Here is a 17,029-nt window from a genome sequence, read left to right as displayed (position 1 = left end):
GGGTTGTAACTGGCATTTTAAAGTGGTAGGTTTCCTTTAATGTTTAACCTCTTACCAAAGTGTGACGCATCTGTATGACACATGTCAGCTCCCGCTGTATGGAGAGGGGTCACATAGCTGAGCATAGGGCTGAGCCCTCTCCATAAAAGACTGGCATTTGCTGCATTTTGCAGCACACACACCGGTAACACCTGCAGTAGGTGCTGCCACCAAGGTGTTAACCCTGTAAAAGCCTCCAACAAAGCTGCGGGAGGTATTTAAATACTGACAACACGTGGGGGCCTCCATATTGGATTTGATCGCCGCCTCCTGTGAAGACAACATAGTCCGCCGATCAGCAACTATGATCGCCTCGGGTCATACAAAGACCCGAGGCTGTCTGATTTTATCCCATATATTACAAGATGCAATTTGCACCTTGTATGGCAGTATAGGATAGCAGTATATGGTAGGATCAATCAGACAAACCAGGGTTAAAGTACCCTAGGGGGGGTCTAAAAAAAGAAAAAAAGGGGAAAAAAAATGTAATTAAAAAAACCCTAAAAATTCTAATTGCACCCCCCCCCCTAGAAGATGACAAAATAAATTAAAAAATTTCGACGTTGCATGCCTGAAAATGTCTTTATAGAAAAGGCGAAACGTCCCATCTGCATCTATGGTGGAATAAATTATTTTCACTTGATCCTTTTGGAGTGCTGCTTCGTCCGTCGATTTCTGCCTAAATTCTGTATCCCTGTGCTCCCCGTAGGGTGCACAGTGAAATCCGTAAAATCCAAGCCCACAAGAATATGGCACCAATTCTGCTGCATTTGGATTTTTTCCTGCTTCCCAGAACACGGCATGGAATATTAAATATATTCACTCTGAAGTACAATTTGTTACGCAGAAAACAAGCCCTCACACACAGCTCTTTACATGGAAAAATAAAAAAGTTATATATTTTTTAAGGTGGGGAATGGAAATGCAAAAACAATAAAGGGCCTGGTCACTAAGGGGTTAAAGACTGAAATGTGGCAAAGATGTAGAAAAGGGGGCCGAATACTTTCACAAGGCACTGTAAAATAAAAATAAAAAATATATATAGATAAAAAGTACAAATTTAAAATTCAGCCTTTCTCTAGAAGGAATGTATAAATAAAATACATATTGAGTATCCATAAGTCCCAACATGGCAGATATATCATAATCTGAAAATAATTATCCAATATAGTGAGAGCTGTATTGAGGGGGAGGGAGTCTTTTTGGCCATTTTGCTACCCATAAAATATTTTATAAAAAGTGACCGGTACAGTACAATATAAGTGTATCCATGAAAAATTCAGCTCCTATGCCATACACAACTCGCTCTGTATTTTGGACCAAACAGTGAAAGCCGAAAATTGTGCAACTTTTTTGTCAATTACACTGCATTCTGAATTTTTTCCCCGTAAACTTCACTGAGTGTTTAATGGCGTTGCTAGTACAATTTGAGGAATACAGCTACCTATATTGGTGGTGAACCCGCTGACAAGAAGTTCCCAGACTGTACTTTGCTAGTCCGCTGATGTACACAGTAGAAAGCCACTGGACAGAAGTAACTCAGGGCAAAGACAGAAGCAACTTAGCACAGGACCCTCAGGGATTTCAGTGGAAAAACCTCGGCTCAAGAATAAGCTGAGGGTGAGAAATGCATTGGTCACAGCCTCCTCAGTATATAGCCTGCCAGGCCCCCTGTAGTGTATAGCCAGCCAGGCCCTGCCCCCTATATAATGCCTGTAGGAAAAATACAAACCATGTACTCCCCTTGCGACACCCCCACGGCAGGTGCTCTTCTATACAGCGCACATAGTAGAATGTCAGCGATTGGCTGATGTCACGATCCCTGCGACGGACCGGGACATGGAGCCAATGCCGGAGCAACGCTGTATAGAAGAGGACCTCAACGGGGGATGCGGCAACACCTAATGTGGTTATGATTTTTACTGTTTATTTATGTTATCAGTTCTAGGGAAAGAGGGGTGATTGCAATTTTTAGGCTTTTTTTTATCATAATTTTTTAACTTTTTTTTAAAAATTATTGTTACAATTTTTCAGACTCACTAGGTTCTCTGATCGATCCTATCATATTGTATGACAGTATATGAGGATTTTTTGAAGGCGGCGATCAGTAGGTTAAAACCCTCGATTGGTGCTAGCACCGACCGAAGGTGTTAACAGTAAGCCTTTGCTGCAATATGCAGCAAAGACTTACCGGCTATGGAGAGTGCTCAGCCCCTGAGCCCTCTCCATGCACCCGGCATGTGATGTACTATTACTATGCCGAAAATCATAATTTGGTTAAGTAGCTTTAAGTGACTGCACATCATAAGCTGCATGAATCTGTGTATTTTGGGAAAGTGATGTGAATATTATGATTGTTTCAAAATGATTTTTTTTTTCCCCTGCAGTCAATATTTGCTCCATTTCTTACGTTACAACTTGCCTTCATGGGACTGTCCAGATATTTTCCGAAGGTAAGAGAGAAACAAGAGAATTCGTAAAACATTTCTCAGCAGCTCAATTGGTGTCCTAAAAAGTGCTTTACTGCATTTATAAAAAAATCTTGCTTGTGTTGTTTGATGCATTATATTTTTTAAAGCAGCATCTCTGAAAGGAAATGGCTCAGCTTTAAAGGAAACCTACCATTTGATTTCATGCATTATGAAGCAAACATACCTTAATAATGGTGTTGCTACACTGATGCAGGATCATATCTTGATTAATCCATGAGCTCGAGTGGTTTTGCTGAAAAAAAACAACTATACCATTCAGGACCTTGGGGAAGCTTGGACAGACTGGCTTACACATTTCACGGGAGTAGGAATTGCAAATCGCTGCTATGTAAAGAATGACTAAGCATGACTAGTCAAGCACTAATCAACCTGAGCTGAATAACTCGTACACAGCAGCTTAGGGGATGGGGCAGCAATTGATTTTTCTGTCTGGCAGGAGGAGAAGTGCAGGAGATGATGATGCAATCAGAGAGAAACTGCCCTGCTATGAGAAGCAGCAAAGCAAGGGCCAGAGCAGATATAGAAGCCACAGAGCTTCATTATCATAGTGTTATATCTGTTTTATCAGCAAAACCACTCAGCTCAGGGATTAACCAAGATATGATCCTGCATCAGTGTAGCTACAGCAGTCTCAAGGTATGTTTGCTTTATAATGCATCAAATCAGATGGTAGGTTTCCTTTAATACATGTCTCCAGGGCAGAAGAGCATTTATTTTGGGGTCACTGTATAGTATGCAAAGGCTGTTCTCTCTCGTCGTATGGGCATACATTAAATCTTTTGGTGACTTAGAGGTGACCTTAGACTGGACCTCAAACTACTACATACTTAAAGGAAATCTACCATGAAAATCGAGCATGGATATACCAGGGACAGTTGCTCATAGATCCAGGCACTGTGACTGTCTAGTAATCTTCTTATATTTGTTATCCATTGTGAATGTGTTGTAATCTTATTATATTTACATAATACACCTGCACTGTATATTACACCTAGTAATATAAATGATAGTTAATCTAGTACCTGTGATGGAGCGTGAAAACTCCCAGATGATAACTATATCTAGTCCATATTCCTGTTATTCAAAGTGCACCACTTGTAGGACCTCATCTATATGCCAATTTCTTGGATGCAGAAAACTCAGGTGAAAAAGTCCGCAACAATACGGAGCAGCCATGGCCGGTGGCTGCGACCCGCTGAATAGTACCGATTGAGTGACGTCACTCAATCTACAGATCGACCCTCTTTATATAGAGTTCGGTAACTGCAAGCATTGCTGGAATCCATCATGTACCTCAGGGAGACTCCCTAATGCCCTCAGCAATACTAAAAGTATGTATTTATCTAAATGTAAATCCTAATCTAAATGAAAAGGTATATAAAAAAAAAACCTTTTTATTAATACTATTAAAAGATATATGAATGATATTACATATATTACACACTCTTTGAAAGAAAATGTCTTAAAACATAGATAATCATGAAATAGAATTATTTACTTTTTTAATGCTTAAGTCCATTAGGAGCCAGTGTTTCTAAATTAAAAATCCATCGGCTTTCAGCCCGCAACATTTGTTGGATAAAATCTCCTCCTCTCCAATTCTTTTTTGGAGCTCCCAAACTCTTTATAAATAGGATTGTCATGGTTTGTCACACATGCCTCCTGATGTAGAAATCAGTGACTTTGTATTACGCTTTAATGAGCACGTTAGTTGAGGGGCAACAAACACTAAACTTCAGAAGGGCAAAGGGAAGATCTTATAGGCATAAACTGGGTCAATGTTCTGGGTCAAAAGCCCTTACAAAAATGTCACTTTTTCACAAATATTTTAAAAGAATAGACCTGTGAGAAACACCTACCATATCAGAAAAAGCATAAGAGGAACATGAAAAAAATATTGTGGTTAACTAGTCTTGTAAGGAGAGCAATAAGCGAGAAAGATAAGGAGTTTAAGGTGCTAAAATGCGAAGGTAGCTATGAGGCAGTACAGGATTATAGAGAAAAAAATTAAGGCAGATAAAGGCTACAAAAATAGATACTGAAAGAAATATTGCCAGGGAGAGCAAAAATAATCCCAAATTATTTTTCAAATATATAAATGATTAGAATCTAAAAACGGAGAGTGTGGGCCCTCTGAGGAGTAACATAGAGTTATGGTGGAAGGATATGAGGAAAGGGCCAATCTACTGAATGTCGCCTTCTTGACTGTCTTTACCCAGGAAAATCCCCTGGTGGAAGACTTGATGAGGAATTATGTACATTCTCTTTGGAATGTCAACAGTTTAACCCAGGAAGAGGTACGATGCCGCCTCACAACCACTAAGATAGATAAATCACCTGGGCCAGATGGCATACACCCCTGGGTTCTATGAACTATGTAGCATGATACAGATTGTTATTTTTAATATTTGAAGATTCCCTGAGGACTGGTTATGTTCCACAGGACTGGCGCATAGCAAATGTGGTACCAATATACAAAAAAAGATCAAAAAGCGATCTTGGAAACTACAGACCTGAGTCTAACTTCTGTTGTGTGGAAAATATTTGAGGGGTTTTGTTAGAGATGCTATCCTGGAGTATCTCACTGTACATAACCCTATAACATAAGTTATATAAGCATGGGTGTATGAGAGATCGGTCCTGTCAGACTAATCTGATTGGCTTCTACGAGGAAGTAAGTTCCAGACTGGATCTGTCCGATGCTGCGCATGTTGTATATTTGGACTTTTCACAGGTATTTGACACAGTTCTGCATAAAAGGTTGGTACATAAAATGAGACTATTGGGACTAGGGGAAAATCTGTGTATTTGGGTAAGTAATTGGCTTAGTGATAGAAAACAGAGGTCTTCATTAATGGCACATTTTCAGATAGGGTTGACATTATCAGTGGAGTGCCACACGGGTCAGTATTGGGGCCACTTCTTTTTAATACTTTTATTAAAAAGAAGTGGCATTAGAGGGATTTGTAGAAGCTTGAGGAATGGGCAGAGAAATGTTTGATGAGGTTTAATGTAGATAAATGTAAAGTTATGCACTTGGGCCATAGAAACAATAAGTATAATTATGATCTAAACAGTCAATTACTTGGTAAAACTGGAGCTGAAAAGGACTCTGGGGGGGGGGGGGGGTATTGGTGGATGGTAAACTTAATTTTAGTGACTAGAGCCAGACGGCTGCTGCTAAAGCAAATAAAATTATGGGATGTATCAAGAGAGGAATTGATTCTCATGATAAAGACATAGGGGCGCATTTACTTACCCGACGATCATGGACACCTGCACGATTTACTAACATGGTGCGCCTGATTCCTACCTTTGTCGCTCCCCGATCAGGTCCGCCAGTGTTCACCTTCTTCTTCCCGGTGCATGTAAGTGCATTGTCTTGCGGCATAAATTAAATGTTAAATCCCGCGCTCAGTCCGATGGCCGTCCCCCCGTTTTGTGTCGCATGAAAGCCGGCGCGATTGCGGCAAAATTCAATCTTGTGCGCCACAATACCCTTTTAAATGTGCAAATCGGCAATCGTCGGAATATCCAACGTTTGTGCGGTCCGCGGACCCTTAGTAAATGAGCCCATAGTTTTGCTCTTCTACTAATCCCTGGTCAGACCACACATGGAATATTGTGTACAGATTTGGGCACCAGTGTATAAAAAGGACATAGTAGAACTGGAACAGGTGCTGAGGAGAGCAACCAAGGTTATTAGGCGAGTGGGGGGACTAGAATACAATGACAGATTACAAAATTTGGGATTATTCGGTTTCGAAAAAAGACGACTGAGGGGAGACCTCATTACAATGTACAAATACCTGAACGGACAGTACAAGGATCTCTCCAAAGATCTTTTTATACCTAGGCCTGTGACCAGGACAAGGGGAATCCTCTGCGCCTAGAGGAGAGGCGGTTCTACCATCACCATAGACAAAGGTTCTTTAACCCCTTAAGGACCAGGCCCTTTTTCGTTTTTGCGTTTTTATTTTTCACTCCCCACCTTCAAAAATCTATAACTTTTTTATTTTTCCATGTACAGAGCTATGTGATGGCTTATTTTCTGCGTAACAAATTGCACTTCATAGTGATGGTATTAAATATTCCATGCCGTGTACTGGGAAGCGGGAAAAAAATTCTAAATGCAGTGAAAATTATGAAAAAACACATTTGCGCCATTTCTTGTGGGCTTGGTTTTTACAGTTTTCACTGTGCGCCCCAAATGACAGGTCTATTTCATTCATTGGGTCAATACGATCACGGGGATACCAAATTTGGATAGGTTTTATAATGTTTTCATACATTTACAGAAATTAAAAACTCCTGTACAGAAAAAAAATTCTTCATTTTGCCGTGTTCTTGCGCTAATAACTTTTTCATACTTTGGTGTATGGAGCTGTGAGTGGTGTCATTTTTTCAACTTCTGATGACGTTTTCAATGCTTCTATTTTTAGGACTGTGCGACCTTTTGATCACTTTTTATAGAATTTTTTCTATTTTTCAAAATGGTAAAAAAATGCCATTTGCGACTTCGGGCGCTATTTCCCACTAGGGGGTTAAACGCAGTGAAAAACGGTTATTATATTTTGATAGATCGGGCATTTTCGGACGCGGCGATACCTAATGTGTTTATGATTTTTACGGTTTATTTATATTTATATCAGTTCTAGGGAAAGGGGGGTGATTTGAATTTTTATGTTTTTTTTTATATAATTTTTTTTTTTTTTACTTTTTTTTAGTTATTTTTTTTACTATTTTTCAGACTCCCTAGGGTACTTTAACCCTAGGTTGTCTGATTGATCCTACAGTATGGCAGTATATGGGGATTTTGCATACCATCTATTACAATGTGCAGATCGCACATTGTAATAGATAGCCTCGATCATGACAGCCTCGGATCTTTGTGTGATCCCAGGCTGTCATGGCAACGGATCGCCGCTCCCCGGTGACGTCACGGGGAGTGACGATCGTAGCCAAGATGGCGGCGCCCACGCGCCGCCGGCTCTTTAATGCCGCCGGCAGCTTTGCCGGCGGCGATCAAAGGGTTACTAGCGACGGGCGTTTGCTTCATTATGAAGCAAATGCCCGGTGAGTATGAAGAGGGCTCAGCCCGTGAGCCCTCTTCATACTCCCCCATGCGCAGTAAGACGTAAGGGTACGTCTTATTGCGCTATAGGGTTAATGTAAGAGCAGTGAGACTGGAACTGATAAATATGAATATCAGAACTGTGCTCAGAAATAGGCTCACACCATAGCCTAAAATGTAAAAAAAAATTTGAAAATAGAACACTGGCACAAGTAAAGATATGTTTATAATGATAATATTTAATGCATAAAACCTCTACATTGAAATGGATAAAACAATACACAAATAAATGGATAACTAACAATCGTTATATGTTTCCTCAGTTGTATCTTTACTATACTTTAAGTGACTTGCATGTAAATCTCTCCCACTAATGTATATTTATACTCCTAAATTGTATCTGACTAGGTTATCCAATAGGTGAGAGTATATAAAATATGAATTATGTAAAATATAAAATATGACCAAATTGTTGTATCTTTCCCTGCAATGGTATAAAAAGTCAGTTTTTAGAAGATACTTGTGTTTATAAAGGAAAAGCATAGTTTTATAGTTTTGTGTGGAACTGTATCTTCCTACTCACGTTTAGTTCGTCAAGGCGCTGGGTAAAGGCAAGGATGAAATAGAGATATGCACCAGCGTCCTGGAGTCTCATTAGTGTAGAACCCGATCCTTTAATAAGACGGCGCGCCTGCGTGTATCAGCAGGTTCGCGCATGCAGGATGGATGCTTTTTGGTGCACCACAAGGTTTAGAAGACCTAGCTCCTGTATGCAGATGGTAAGTACAACCTTTCTTTTTGTGCAGGTTCCTGATAATATGATCTTATGTTGGACCGGCCGATCTAGCAAAATTAACGCTTCGAGGTGTTCAAGGCTAGACGCGTTTCGAAGTAACTTAACTTCTTCCTCAGTAGCAAAATACAAATGAATACCAGCCATCTCTGGGCTTGTGGTTAACCATTTAAGGACCTCGCTCTTATTTGTTTTTTCATTTTTTTATTTTTCACTACCCACAATCAAAAATCTATAACTTTTTGTAAAGAGCTGTGTGACAGCCTGTTTTCTGCGTAAAAATTGCACTTCATAGTGATGGTATTTATTATTCCATGCCGTTTACTGGGAAGCGGGAAAAAAAAATTGAAAATGGTGACAAAAAATGTATTTGCTGCGTTTTCTTGTGGGCTTGGATTTTACGGCATTCTTTGTGCGCCACAAATGACAAATCTACTTTATTCTTTGGGTTGGTGCGATCACGGGGATACCAAATTTGTATAGGTTTTATAATGTTTTCATACATTTACAAAAATTAAAAGCTTGTGTAGAATTTTTTTTTTTAATTTTGCCATCTTCTGGCAATAATAACTTTTTTATACTTAGGTGTACAGTGCTGTGTGTGGTATCTTTTTTTGCGACTTTTGATGAAGTTTTCAATGCTACGATTTTTAGAACTGTACAGCCTTTTTGATCACTTTTTATTGATTTTTTTAAATATTTTTCAAAAATGGCAAAAAAGTGCTATTTTCCTTTACGGGGTTAAATGCAGTGAAAAACGGTTATTATATTTTGATAGAACGGACATTTTCGGATGCGGTGATACCTAATCTGTTTGATTTTTACTGTTTATTTATATTTATATCAATTCCAGGGAAAGGGGGGTTATTTACATTTTTAGGGGGTTTTTTTTATTCTTTTTTTTAACATTTTTACTATTTTTCAACTCCCTAGGGTACTTTAACCCTAGGTTGTCTGATTGATCCTACCTTATACTGCCATACTACTGTATGGCAGTATATGGGTATTTTCCTCCTCATTCATTACAATGTGCAAATCGCACATTGTAATGAATGGATTGAAACGAGACAGCCTCGGAAGACGTCACAGGGAGCGATTATCTCCAAAAAGATGGCGGCACCATCTTTTTGAAGCCGCCGGCAGCTTTGCTGGCGGTGATGTGCGGGTGTTACCAGTAAGTATTTGCTGCGATATACAGCAAAGACTTGCCGACTATGGAGAGGGCTCAGCCCCGTGAGCCCTCTCCAAGCACTCGCAGCCGACCCGTGACGTAGTGGCACCTCACGGGTCATGAAAGGGTTATAAGTTTACTCCACCTCTTTTTGGGGGTATTATAGAACATGTGTAATGGACCTGGTTCTAAGGAAAAACTGGCAACGGATCATCAATGAAACTCTAGATGCTTAGTACATGTTCAAATTGTCAGAAGAGAAAGTTGTATTTCTTTAGTTCTAGAGTGTATAGTAGTACAAAACCGAGAGATACATATAGTTGTAATTTGATGACAAATCTATATAATTTTCCAGGTATATACTATCCAAAGAACTAAAAAACACAGTGTGCGAAATAAAATACAAATAAAAATGTATAGGAATATACCGTATTTTCCGGGCCATTAGGCGCCTTATATATGTAATAATGGAATTATAAGGCGCATCGGACTATAAGGCGCAGGGTCCGGGGGCGTGACGGAGACCCGACGGGACGAGACGCGACGCCGAGACGAGACGCGGAACGCGGGGAAGGTGGAGAATGGCATACTTACATAGGTCCCTGCTACCAGAGACAGCAGATCTCCAGCGGGAACTGCAGGCCGACGCGGCAGAAGTTGTTCGTGCCGCGTGGTCTTCAGTTGCCGCTGGAGATCTGCTGTCTCCAGTAGCGAGGACCTATGTAAGTAGGGTCCGCTGCCCTCCTATAGGGCGCACCGGACTATAAGGCGCACTTTGGATTTCCAAGGAAATCCAAGGCTTTTATGTGCGCCTTATAGTCCGGAAAATACGGTATATAAAATAAATAGATAAAATCTAAACTAGTATCCACGTACATGTATAGTATAAAGCATATAATCACCAGACCACATCATATTATAAAAGGTTAACTCTGATTTCTGATAGGACCTTTTATCCGGACAGCTACTGTATACACAGAAATGGTCTGGTTAAAATATGCTATATACTATACATGTATGTGGATACTAGTTTATATTTTATCTGTTTATTTTATATATATTTCTATACATTTGTATTTTATTTCTCACACTTTGTGTTTTTTAGTTCTTTAGATAATATATACATTAGTCATCAAATGACAACTATACGTATGTATCTCTCTAACTGTTTTGTACTTCTATACACTCTAGAACTAAAGGAATATAAAACTTTCTCTTCGGACAATGTGAACATGTACTAAGCATCTAGAGTTGGCTGGTATTCATTTGTATTTTGCTACTGAGGAACTTGAACATCTTGCAGCACCAGTTTTGCTACAGCTAGGATCGGCCGGTCCAACATAAGAAGATCATATTATCGGGAACCTGCACACCATCTGCATACAGGAACCAGGTGGTCTTATCCTTGTGGTGTGCCAAAAACATCCATCCTGCATGCCCCAAACCTGCTGATACAGGATTGGGCTCTACATTAAAGGATTGGGTTCTACATGAATGAGACTCTGGGACGCCGGTGTACATCTCTATTTTATCCTTTCCTTTACCCAGCACCTTGACGAACAAACTCTGAGTAGGAACATGCAGTTCCACACAAAACTGTTTACATGCTTTTACAGGACTGTCTACATGCTTTTCCTTTGTAAACATAGGTATCGTCTAGAAATGGACTGAGTTCGCTTAACGTTTCATTCCATCCTAAATTTGGGCATATTTTATATTTTCATATTTTATATACTCTCGCCTATTGGATAACTTAGTCAGTTTAGAAGTATAACTATACATTAGTGGGAGAGATTTACATGCAAATCACTTATAGTATAGTAAAGATGCAACGGAGGAAATATATAATGATTGTTATTTATTAATTTATTTGTTCTATTTTTAATACTATGGAACTCTCTGCTGCAGGAGGTTGTTATGGCAGACTCTATGCACTTGTTCAAGAGAGGCCTGGATGGCTTTCTGGAGAGAAAAAATATCACGGGTTATGAGGAAAACGACATTTATTTAATTCTTAAAGGTTGGACTTGATGGACTTGCGTCCTTCCTTTGGACGATCCGTAGATTGAGTGACGTCACTCCAACGGAACTGTTTAGCAGGCTGCAGCCACCGGCTGGGGCTGCCCCGCATGGTTGCTGACTTATTCAAAGTGCACCACTTGTAGGACCTGATCTATATGCCAATTTCTTGGCTGCAGAAACCTCTTTGGATCATTCAGGTGAATAACAGGAATTTGGACTGGATACAATTACCATCTGAGAGTTTTCAGGCTCCATCGCAGGTACTATGTTAACTATCATTTATATTACCGTATTTTTCGGCCTATAAGGCGCACCGGAATATAAGGCGCACCTCTAATAAATGCCTGCTAAGACATCTAGGTTCATATATAAGGCGCACTGGAGTATAAGGCGCAGGATCAAATGCAGTACCTAAAAATGACCAGCAGGTGGCAGACCTGTGCACAGTTCAAGCCAACTACACTTCCCGGGAAACTTGTCTTCAGCGTGTCAGAGAGCTCCGATCTCAGAGGTATGGCTGCTGGGGGTTAATGCAGGGTGATGCAGCAGGGGTTAAGCGGTCTCCCTCTGCCCCTTCTCCTTCCCTCCTCAGCCAGGGTGTTATTCCTGTGGGGTTCCCTGTGGCTCCTTCTCTTTCCCCTGTTACAGGGCTGTCAGGTATGGGGGATTGGTTACTGATGATGATGATGATTGCCTGTGTTCGGCACTATGGCAGCTCCGATCTCTCCGTGCTAGGGGAGGGCAGGATGGGCACAATGTTAGTTGTGGTGCCAGGGCACTTCAGGAGCTAGGGACCCTATATACTGTGTGGGAAGGTGCAGGACATTTCTGGGGTTGGAGCTATTAAACACTGGTAAATGTACAGTACATCTTGTTTTTAGCACATTTCTGTATAAGTTCATATATAAGGCGCACTGGCCTATAAGGCGCACCTTTGATGTCTGAGAAAATTAAAGGATTTTTGGTCCGCCTTATAGGCCGAAAAATACGGTACTAGGACAGCGCAGGTGTATTACGTATTTTTAATCATCTTTTCTTATTTATTGTGGGGGAAGGGGTTGCCCACAATATTCCTTCAAAGTTCAACCATACTCTAAATTGTCTACTCTGTTTTATTTTTTTTGTTACGCCATTTGAAATTGTATTGATTTATCTTATTAGATTTGTTTTATCCATTGCCTCGCTCCTACTAAAATGAACTTTTCCAAATTTTGCTAATGGTTCTGAAAGACTTCTGGGGCAGTTCTCTGAGCTCTTTTGTGCTGCAGAGTCACAGGCTGTTAGATTGTCTTACCCTGCCCCTCTGCTCCTCCTTGGCATACCCCCCCACCCCCCCCTTCCCTCTGCCTCATGTAATCCCGACAGCAAAACAGAAAGTCTCAGCACACGTAGAAGGGAGAAATGCTCTGAAAGCATTTCCGCCCATTGACTATTAACCACAACCCTAGATGTGCCAAAAACCATATTACAGAACAAATACTCCCCAGAAACGGGGAGGGCCGATTCTATCCTTTTTTCTGCCTGAGATAAAAAGAATATAACTTCTATACAACTGCTCCCATGTACAAGAATTAAACTACTATAATACTACCCCCTATTTATGAGAATAGAACTACTATAATAGCAGAAAATGATGTAGCCTCGACACCAGCTTATAAAAAGTTCACCATTATAAGTTTGTGTACACTTTTTTTTTCTTTTTTTTATAAATATTCAACTTTTTTTTTATCTCTTTATGGCATAACTAATAAACGAAGGATCAACTTTTGATTTAATAAGCTGGTCCTGAAGGCTACATCCTTTTCTGCTTTTACCATTGCGCTGCACAATCCGAGGATACCACCCAAGGGTGACCATACACCAAATTCATATACTTTTTTTGGTATAACTACTATAATACTGCCCCCTATGTACAAGAATATAACTACTATAAAACTGCTACCTCCCCCCCCCCTTCCACAGACACCTAGCCTACCCCAGGTCTTCTCTTCTCTCTCCTAACTCAGACAGCACTCTCCTACCCCAGTTCTCCCTACCTACTGCCCCCAGTTCTAGCCCCCCCCATGCTTCCCCAGTTCTAGTGCTGCTCCCAGTTGTAGCCCCCCCGCTGCCCTCATTTCTAGTTCCCCTCTCCTCACTGTGAGCACTGAGCAGCCCTATTCCGCAAAAGGCTGTAATGCGGAGAAGCTGAACGGTCATGTGACGATGACAAAAGCACAGGTCTTTGAGTGTCTCCTCTATACATACAGCAGGGAAGGTCCTGCAGCACTGTGTGCTTACTGCACACTTTCTTTATTACCATTTTGCTGTGATTTGCGGCAAAAACTGAATAAAATCTCAGCCCTACTGCTGCACTAGAAGCTGCAGGCAGCAGGGTGGGGGCCGCACCCTGAGGGTCAGTGGGCCGCAGGTTTTGCACCCCTGGTACACAGAGTGGTTTAGTAGCTTAGCTGATTTCATGTCATTGGAGACGCTTCATTCAAGCACCTTACATTATCAGCCATTACCACTAGCGAGGGTTAGGTAATGTATATAAAGGGAAACCTTGTTTTCATAACGTCCTCCCATGAGGGCCCAATTGGAGGATGCCCCTTGACGGTTTAAGGCCTCCCACCCGCACCTTCCCGTCAGTGTTCTTCCTGTCCCTACGGGGGGGGGGGGGGGGGGACACACACACACACACATCACAGGCTTACCTGTGGTTATGCCGGCCTCTGCAGGTCGTAGTTCCCCGCCAGATCGGGTCCACGGTTGGCTTGTCCTTCCCTGGTCCTCCGTTGGCAGACTTGGGTCTACTCCACCTGCCTGTTCATGTAAGTGGTGCTGTATGGCATGTTCTAATGTATTTCACTCTGTTTATTAGAACTCCAAGTTAGACCTCCCTCCTTAGGTGGAGGTAAGGAAGATACTAAGGGTCTAAGGAGAAAGGTAAAGAAGACAGATCTGAAAGATCCAAAAATGCTAGCAAGTCTTACCGATCTGAGAAGAGTAGGACCACTGGTAGAAAATGCAATATGTGTCTTCATTCCATGCCAGACTCAAAAGAAACCTATATGCAGGTTCTGTATTGAGAATTTAATGCGTGAAGAGGAGACGTCCTGTAAGGACGAGTTCAAATCCTTTATTGAAGAAAAGGTGGTCTCATCTGTTTCTACGGCAGCACAGAAAGATCCCCCTCCGAAAAAAACAGACTTGCTGTCATTTCCTCCTCTGGTGAAGAGGACTGTGATTCAGAGGCTCCTTCATGTTCTTTTGCTGACAAGGAGGATCAGGATTCTCAGGATTTGAATCAAAAGCTAGAATTCCGCCACTTGTTACACGTTGATAAGCAAGATAATCTCTTGTAGGCTATATGTGATACCCTTAAGATTGAAGACGAGGTTCCCTCTGTGTCAGGAAGGCAAGCTGTTTGGCGGTCTTAGAGCCAAGAAACAACTGGTCTTTCCAGTGAATGATACCTTAAAGGGGTTGATCACAGAGGATTGGAAGGATCTAAGAATTTTAGGAGACGTCTCGTCTTTGACCAGGAAGTCTCTAAGAATTGGGACTCCTTCCCTAAGGTAAACGTCCAGGTGAGTAAAGTAGTCAAGAAGACTGACCTTCCCTTTGAGGGTTTGGCGCAGCTCAAGGATCCAGTGGACAGGAAGTCTGACGCTCTTCTTAAAAAAAAAAAAAAGCCTGGGAGACTTCCATGCTCAGCCTTAAGTCCAATCTGTCCACCACTTCAGTAGCAAGAACTCTTTTTCTGGCTAAAGGAACTAGAGTTTCACATCTGGGAGGGAACTCCCGGAGCTGCTCTCCTTGAAAGTATCCCACTTTTGAGATCCGCCACTGCTTTCCTAGCAGGTGCCTCCACTGAGGGTATTCGGTTTGCAGCTAAATAGGGCGCTTTAACCAACGCGACAAGAAGGACCCTGTGACTGAAACAATGGGGCTGGGATATATGCTCCAAATCCAAACTTCTTTAGAGATAACCATGGTTAACAGAAGAGAAACAATGATGCCAAGCACCAGCCTCCTTTTAAAGTGTCCAGTGGTGTGATTCTTACTTTTTTTTATAATTTTGTTTATTAATGACAAACGGCAAGTCAAGGTACAGGAAAGCAAATGATTACAAATCATCCTTCATATTCTTACTTACAATGAAGGTCAGGGTCTTTGTAGGTTACACACAAGAAAAAGAAAAACATTATCAAGAACCATTGTCTTCTATGTCTATGTAATTGAATTGGAAGAAAATAAAGTCTACATTCCCGCCTGACTCACTTGTCTGTCTGTTTACAAATGTATCAGAACTCGTTCAGCCAGTCTGTGGATCTCGGCAGACTACCACAGTACTCAAACTGAACTTAAAACATCGCAGAAAAGAGGGGTTAGAAGAGAAAAAGAAATAATAGGAAAAAGGTGGGGTGGGGTAGCTTAGGAAGGGAATCCTGGTCGTGGGTCTCGTCCAGAAAGATGTTTTTGTGTTCAAGATTTTATAGTTATATAATTTTATAGCAGCCTTATGTATTCAGGAGACTGTTTAAACTGAATCCAGGGTTGCCACGTTTTGTAAAATTTTTCATGGGTTCCATGAACCGAGGAAGTAAGATCTTCCATGTGCATCAGGTCATTGACCTTTGTGACCCACATTGACATTGACGGCGGGGCAGTTTGCTTCCACAGTATAGGAATGCAGGATCTCGCAGCGATGACCAGGAAACGTAGCAAAGATCTCTTATAGCCTCGTGCGGACATATCGCAATGATGGAAGAGGAGAAGGGAAGGTTCCAAATTAAATGAATTTCCACACAGCGTGGAGATAACTCTCCCCAGGTCTTGCCAAAATGGCGTGAGTACATTGCAGGACCAGAAGATGTGTAAAAAGGAACCCTGTGTCTCTCCGCACCTCCAACACATGTCCGAGACTTGTGGAAAAATAGCATGTAGTCTGGACCCTGTACCATCTTGCTAGCAATTTGTAACTTGCTTCCTGATAGCGTGAACTAATTGTCGCACTATGGCAAAGCTTGTGTGAGGAAAGTAGGGCCCGGATCATTTGGGATTGACATCAAGCATAAGTATGTTAGGGATAGGGTATGTCGCAAGCCATTTGTGTTGCTGCATAAGCATTCGAAAGTGGTCTTCTCTTTATTAAATTGCTGACAATGAGACAATGAGGTCAAGTAATGCTGCAGCTGACTGACCCTCCACACCCCAAGAGTACAGGGGTCTGTCATCCCTGACAGCTCCTGACTCGTCATCCAATTTGTGTCTTTGATGAAGTGTTCTGCCCTAAATTTGTCCTGTTCCCCTTCACTTCTTAAAAATCTGGTCATCACAACCCGGAGGAAAGTCCGGGCCAAGAATGGGTGTGAGAGGAGATTCCAATGGGATAAGTCTGTTTCGAACAATTTGAGATTGGCACATGATCAAGGTGGGACCTACTGTAGGGT

At 41.4% G+C, this 17,029-nt stretch overlaps 1 protein-coding gene across 1 annotated transcript in view; it reads left to right on the top strand.

Moving 5' to 3' along the window:
- Nucleotides 1-17,029, top strand: part of CAMLG (calcium modulating ligand) — a 33,773-nt gene that overhangs the window by 11,336 nt on the left and 5,408 nt on the right. Inside the window, exon 3 of the mRNA XM_072145853.1 lies at nt 2,427-2,492. Within this exon, the coding sequence (XP_072001954.1) occupies nt 2,427-2,492 (66 nt within the window). The remainder of the gene's footprint in view (nt 1-2,426; nt 2,493-17,029) is intronic.

This window comes from Engystomops pustulosus, chromosome 4 (assembly GCF_040894005.1).
Source record: "Engystomops pustulosus chromosome 4, aEngPut4.maternal, whole genome shotgun sequence".
Classification (NCBI taxonomy): domain Eukaryota; kingdom Metazoa; phylum Chordata; class Amphibia; order Anura; family Leptodactylidae; genus Engystomops; species Engystomops pustulosus.
This window is presented reverse-complemented; position numbering and strand designations above follow the sequence as displayed.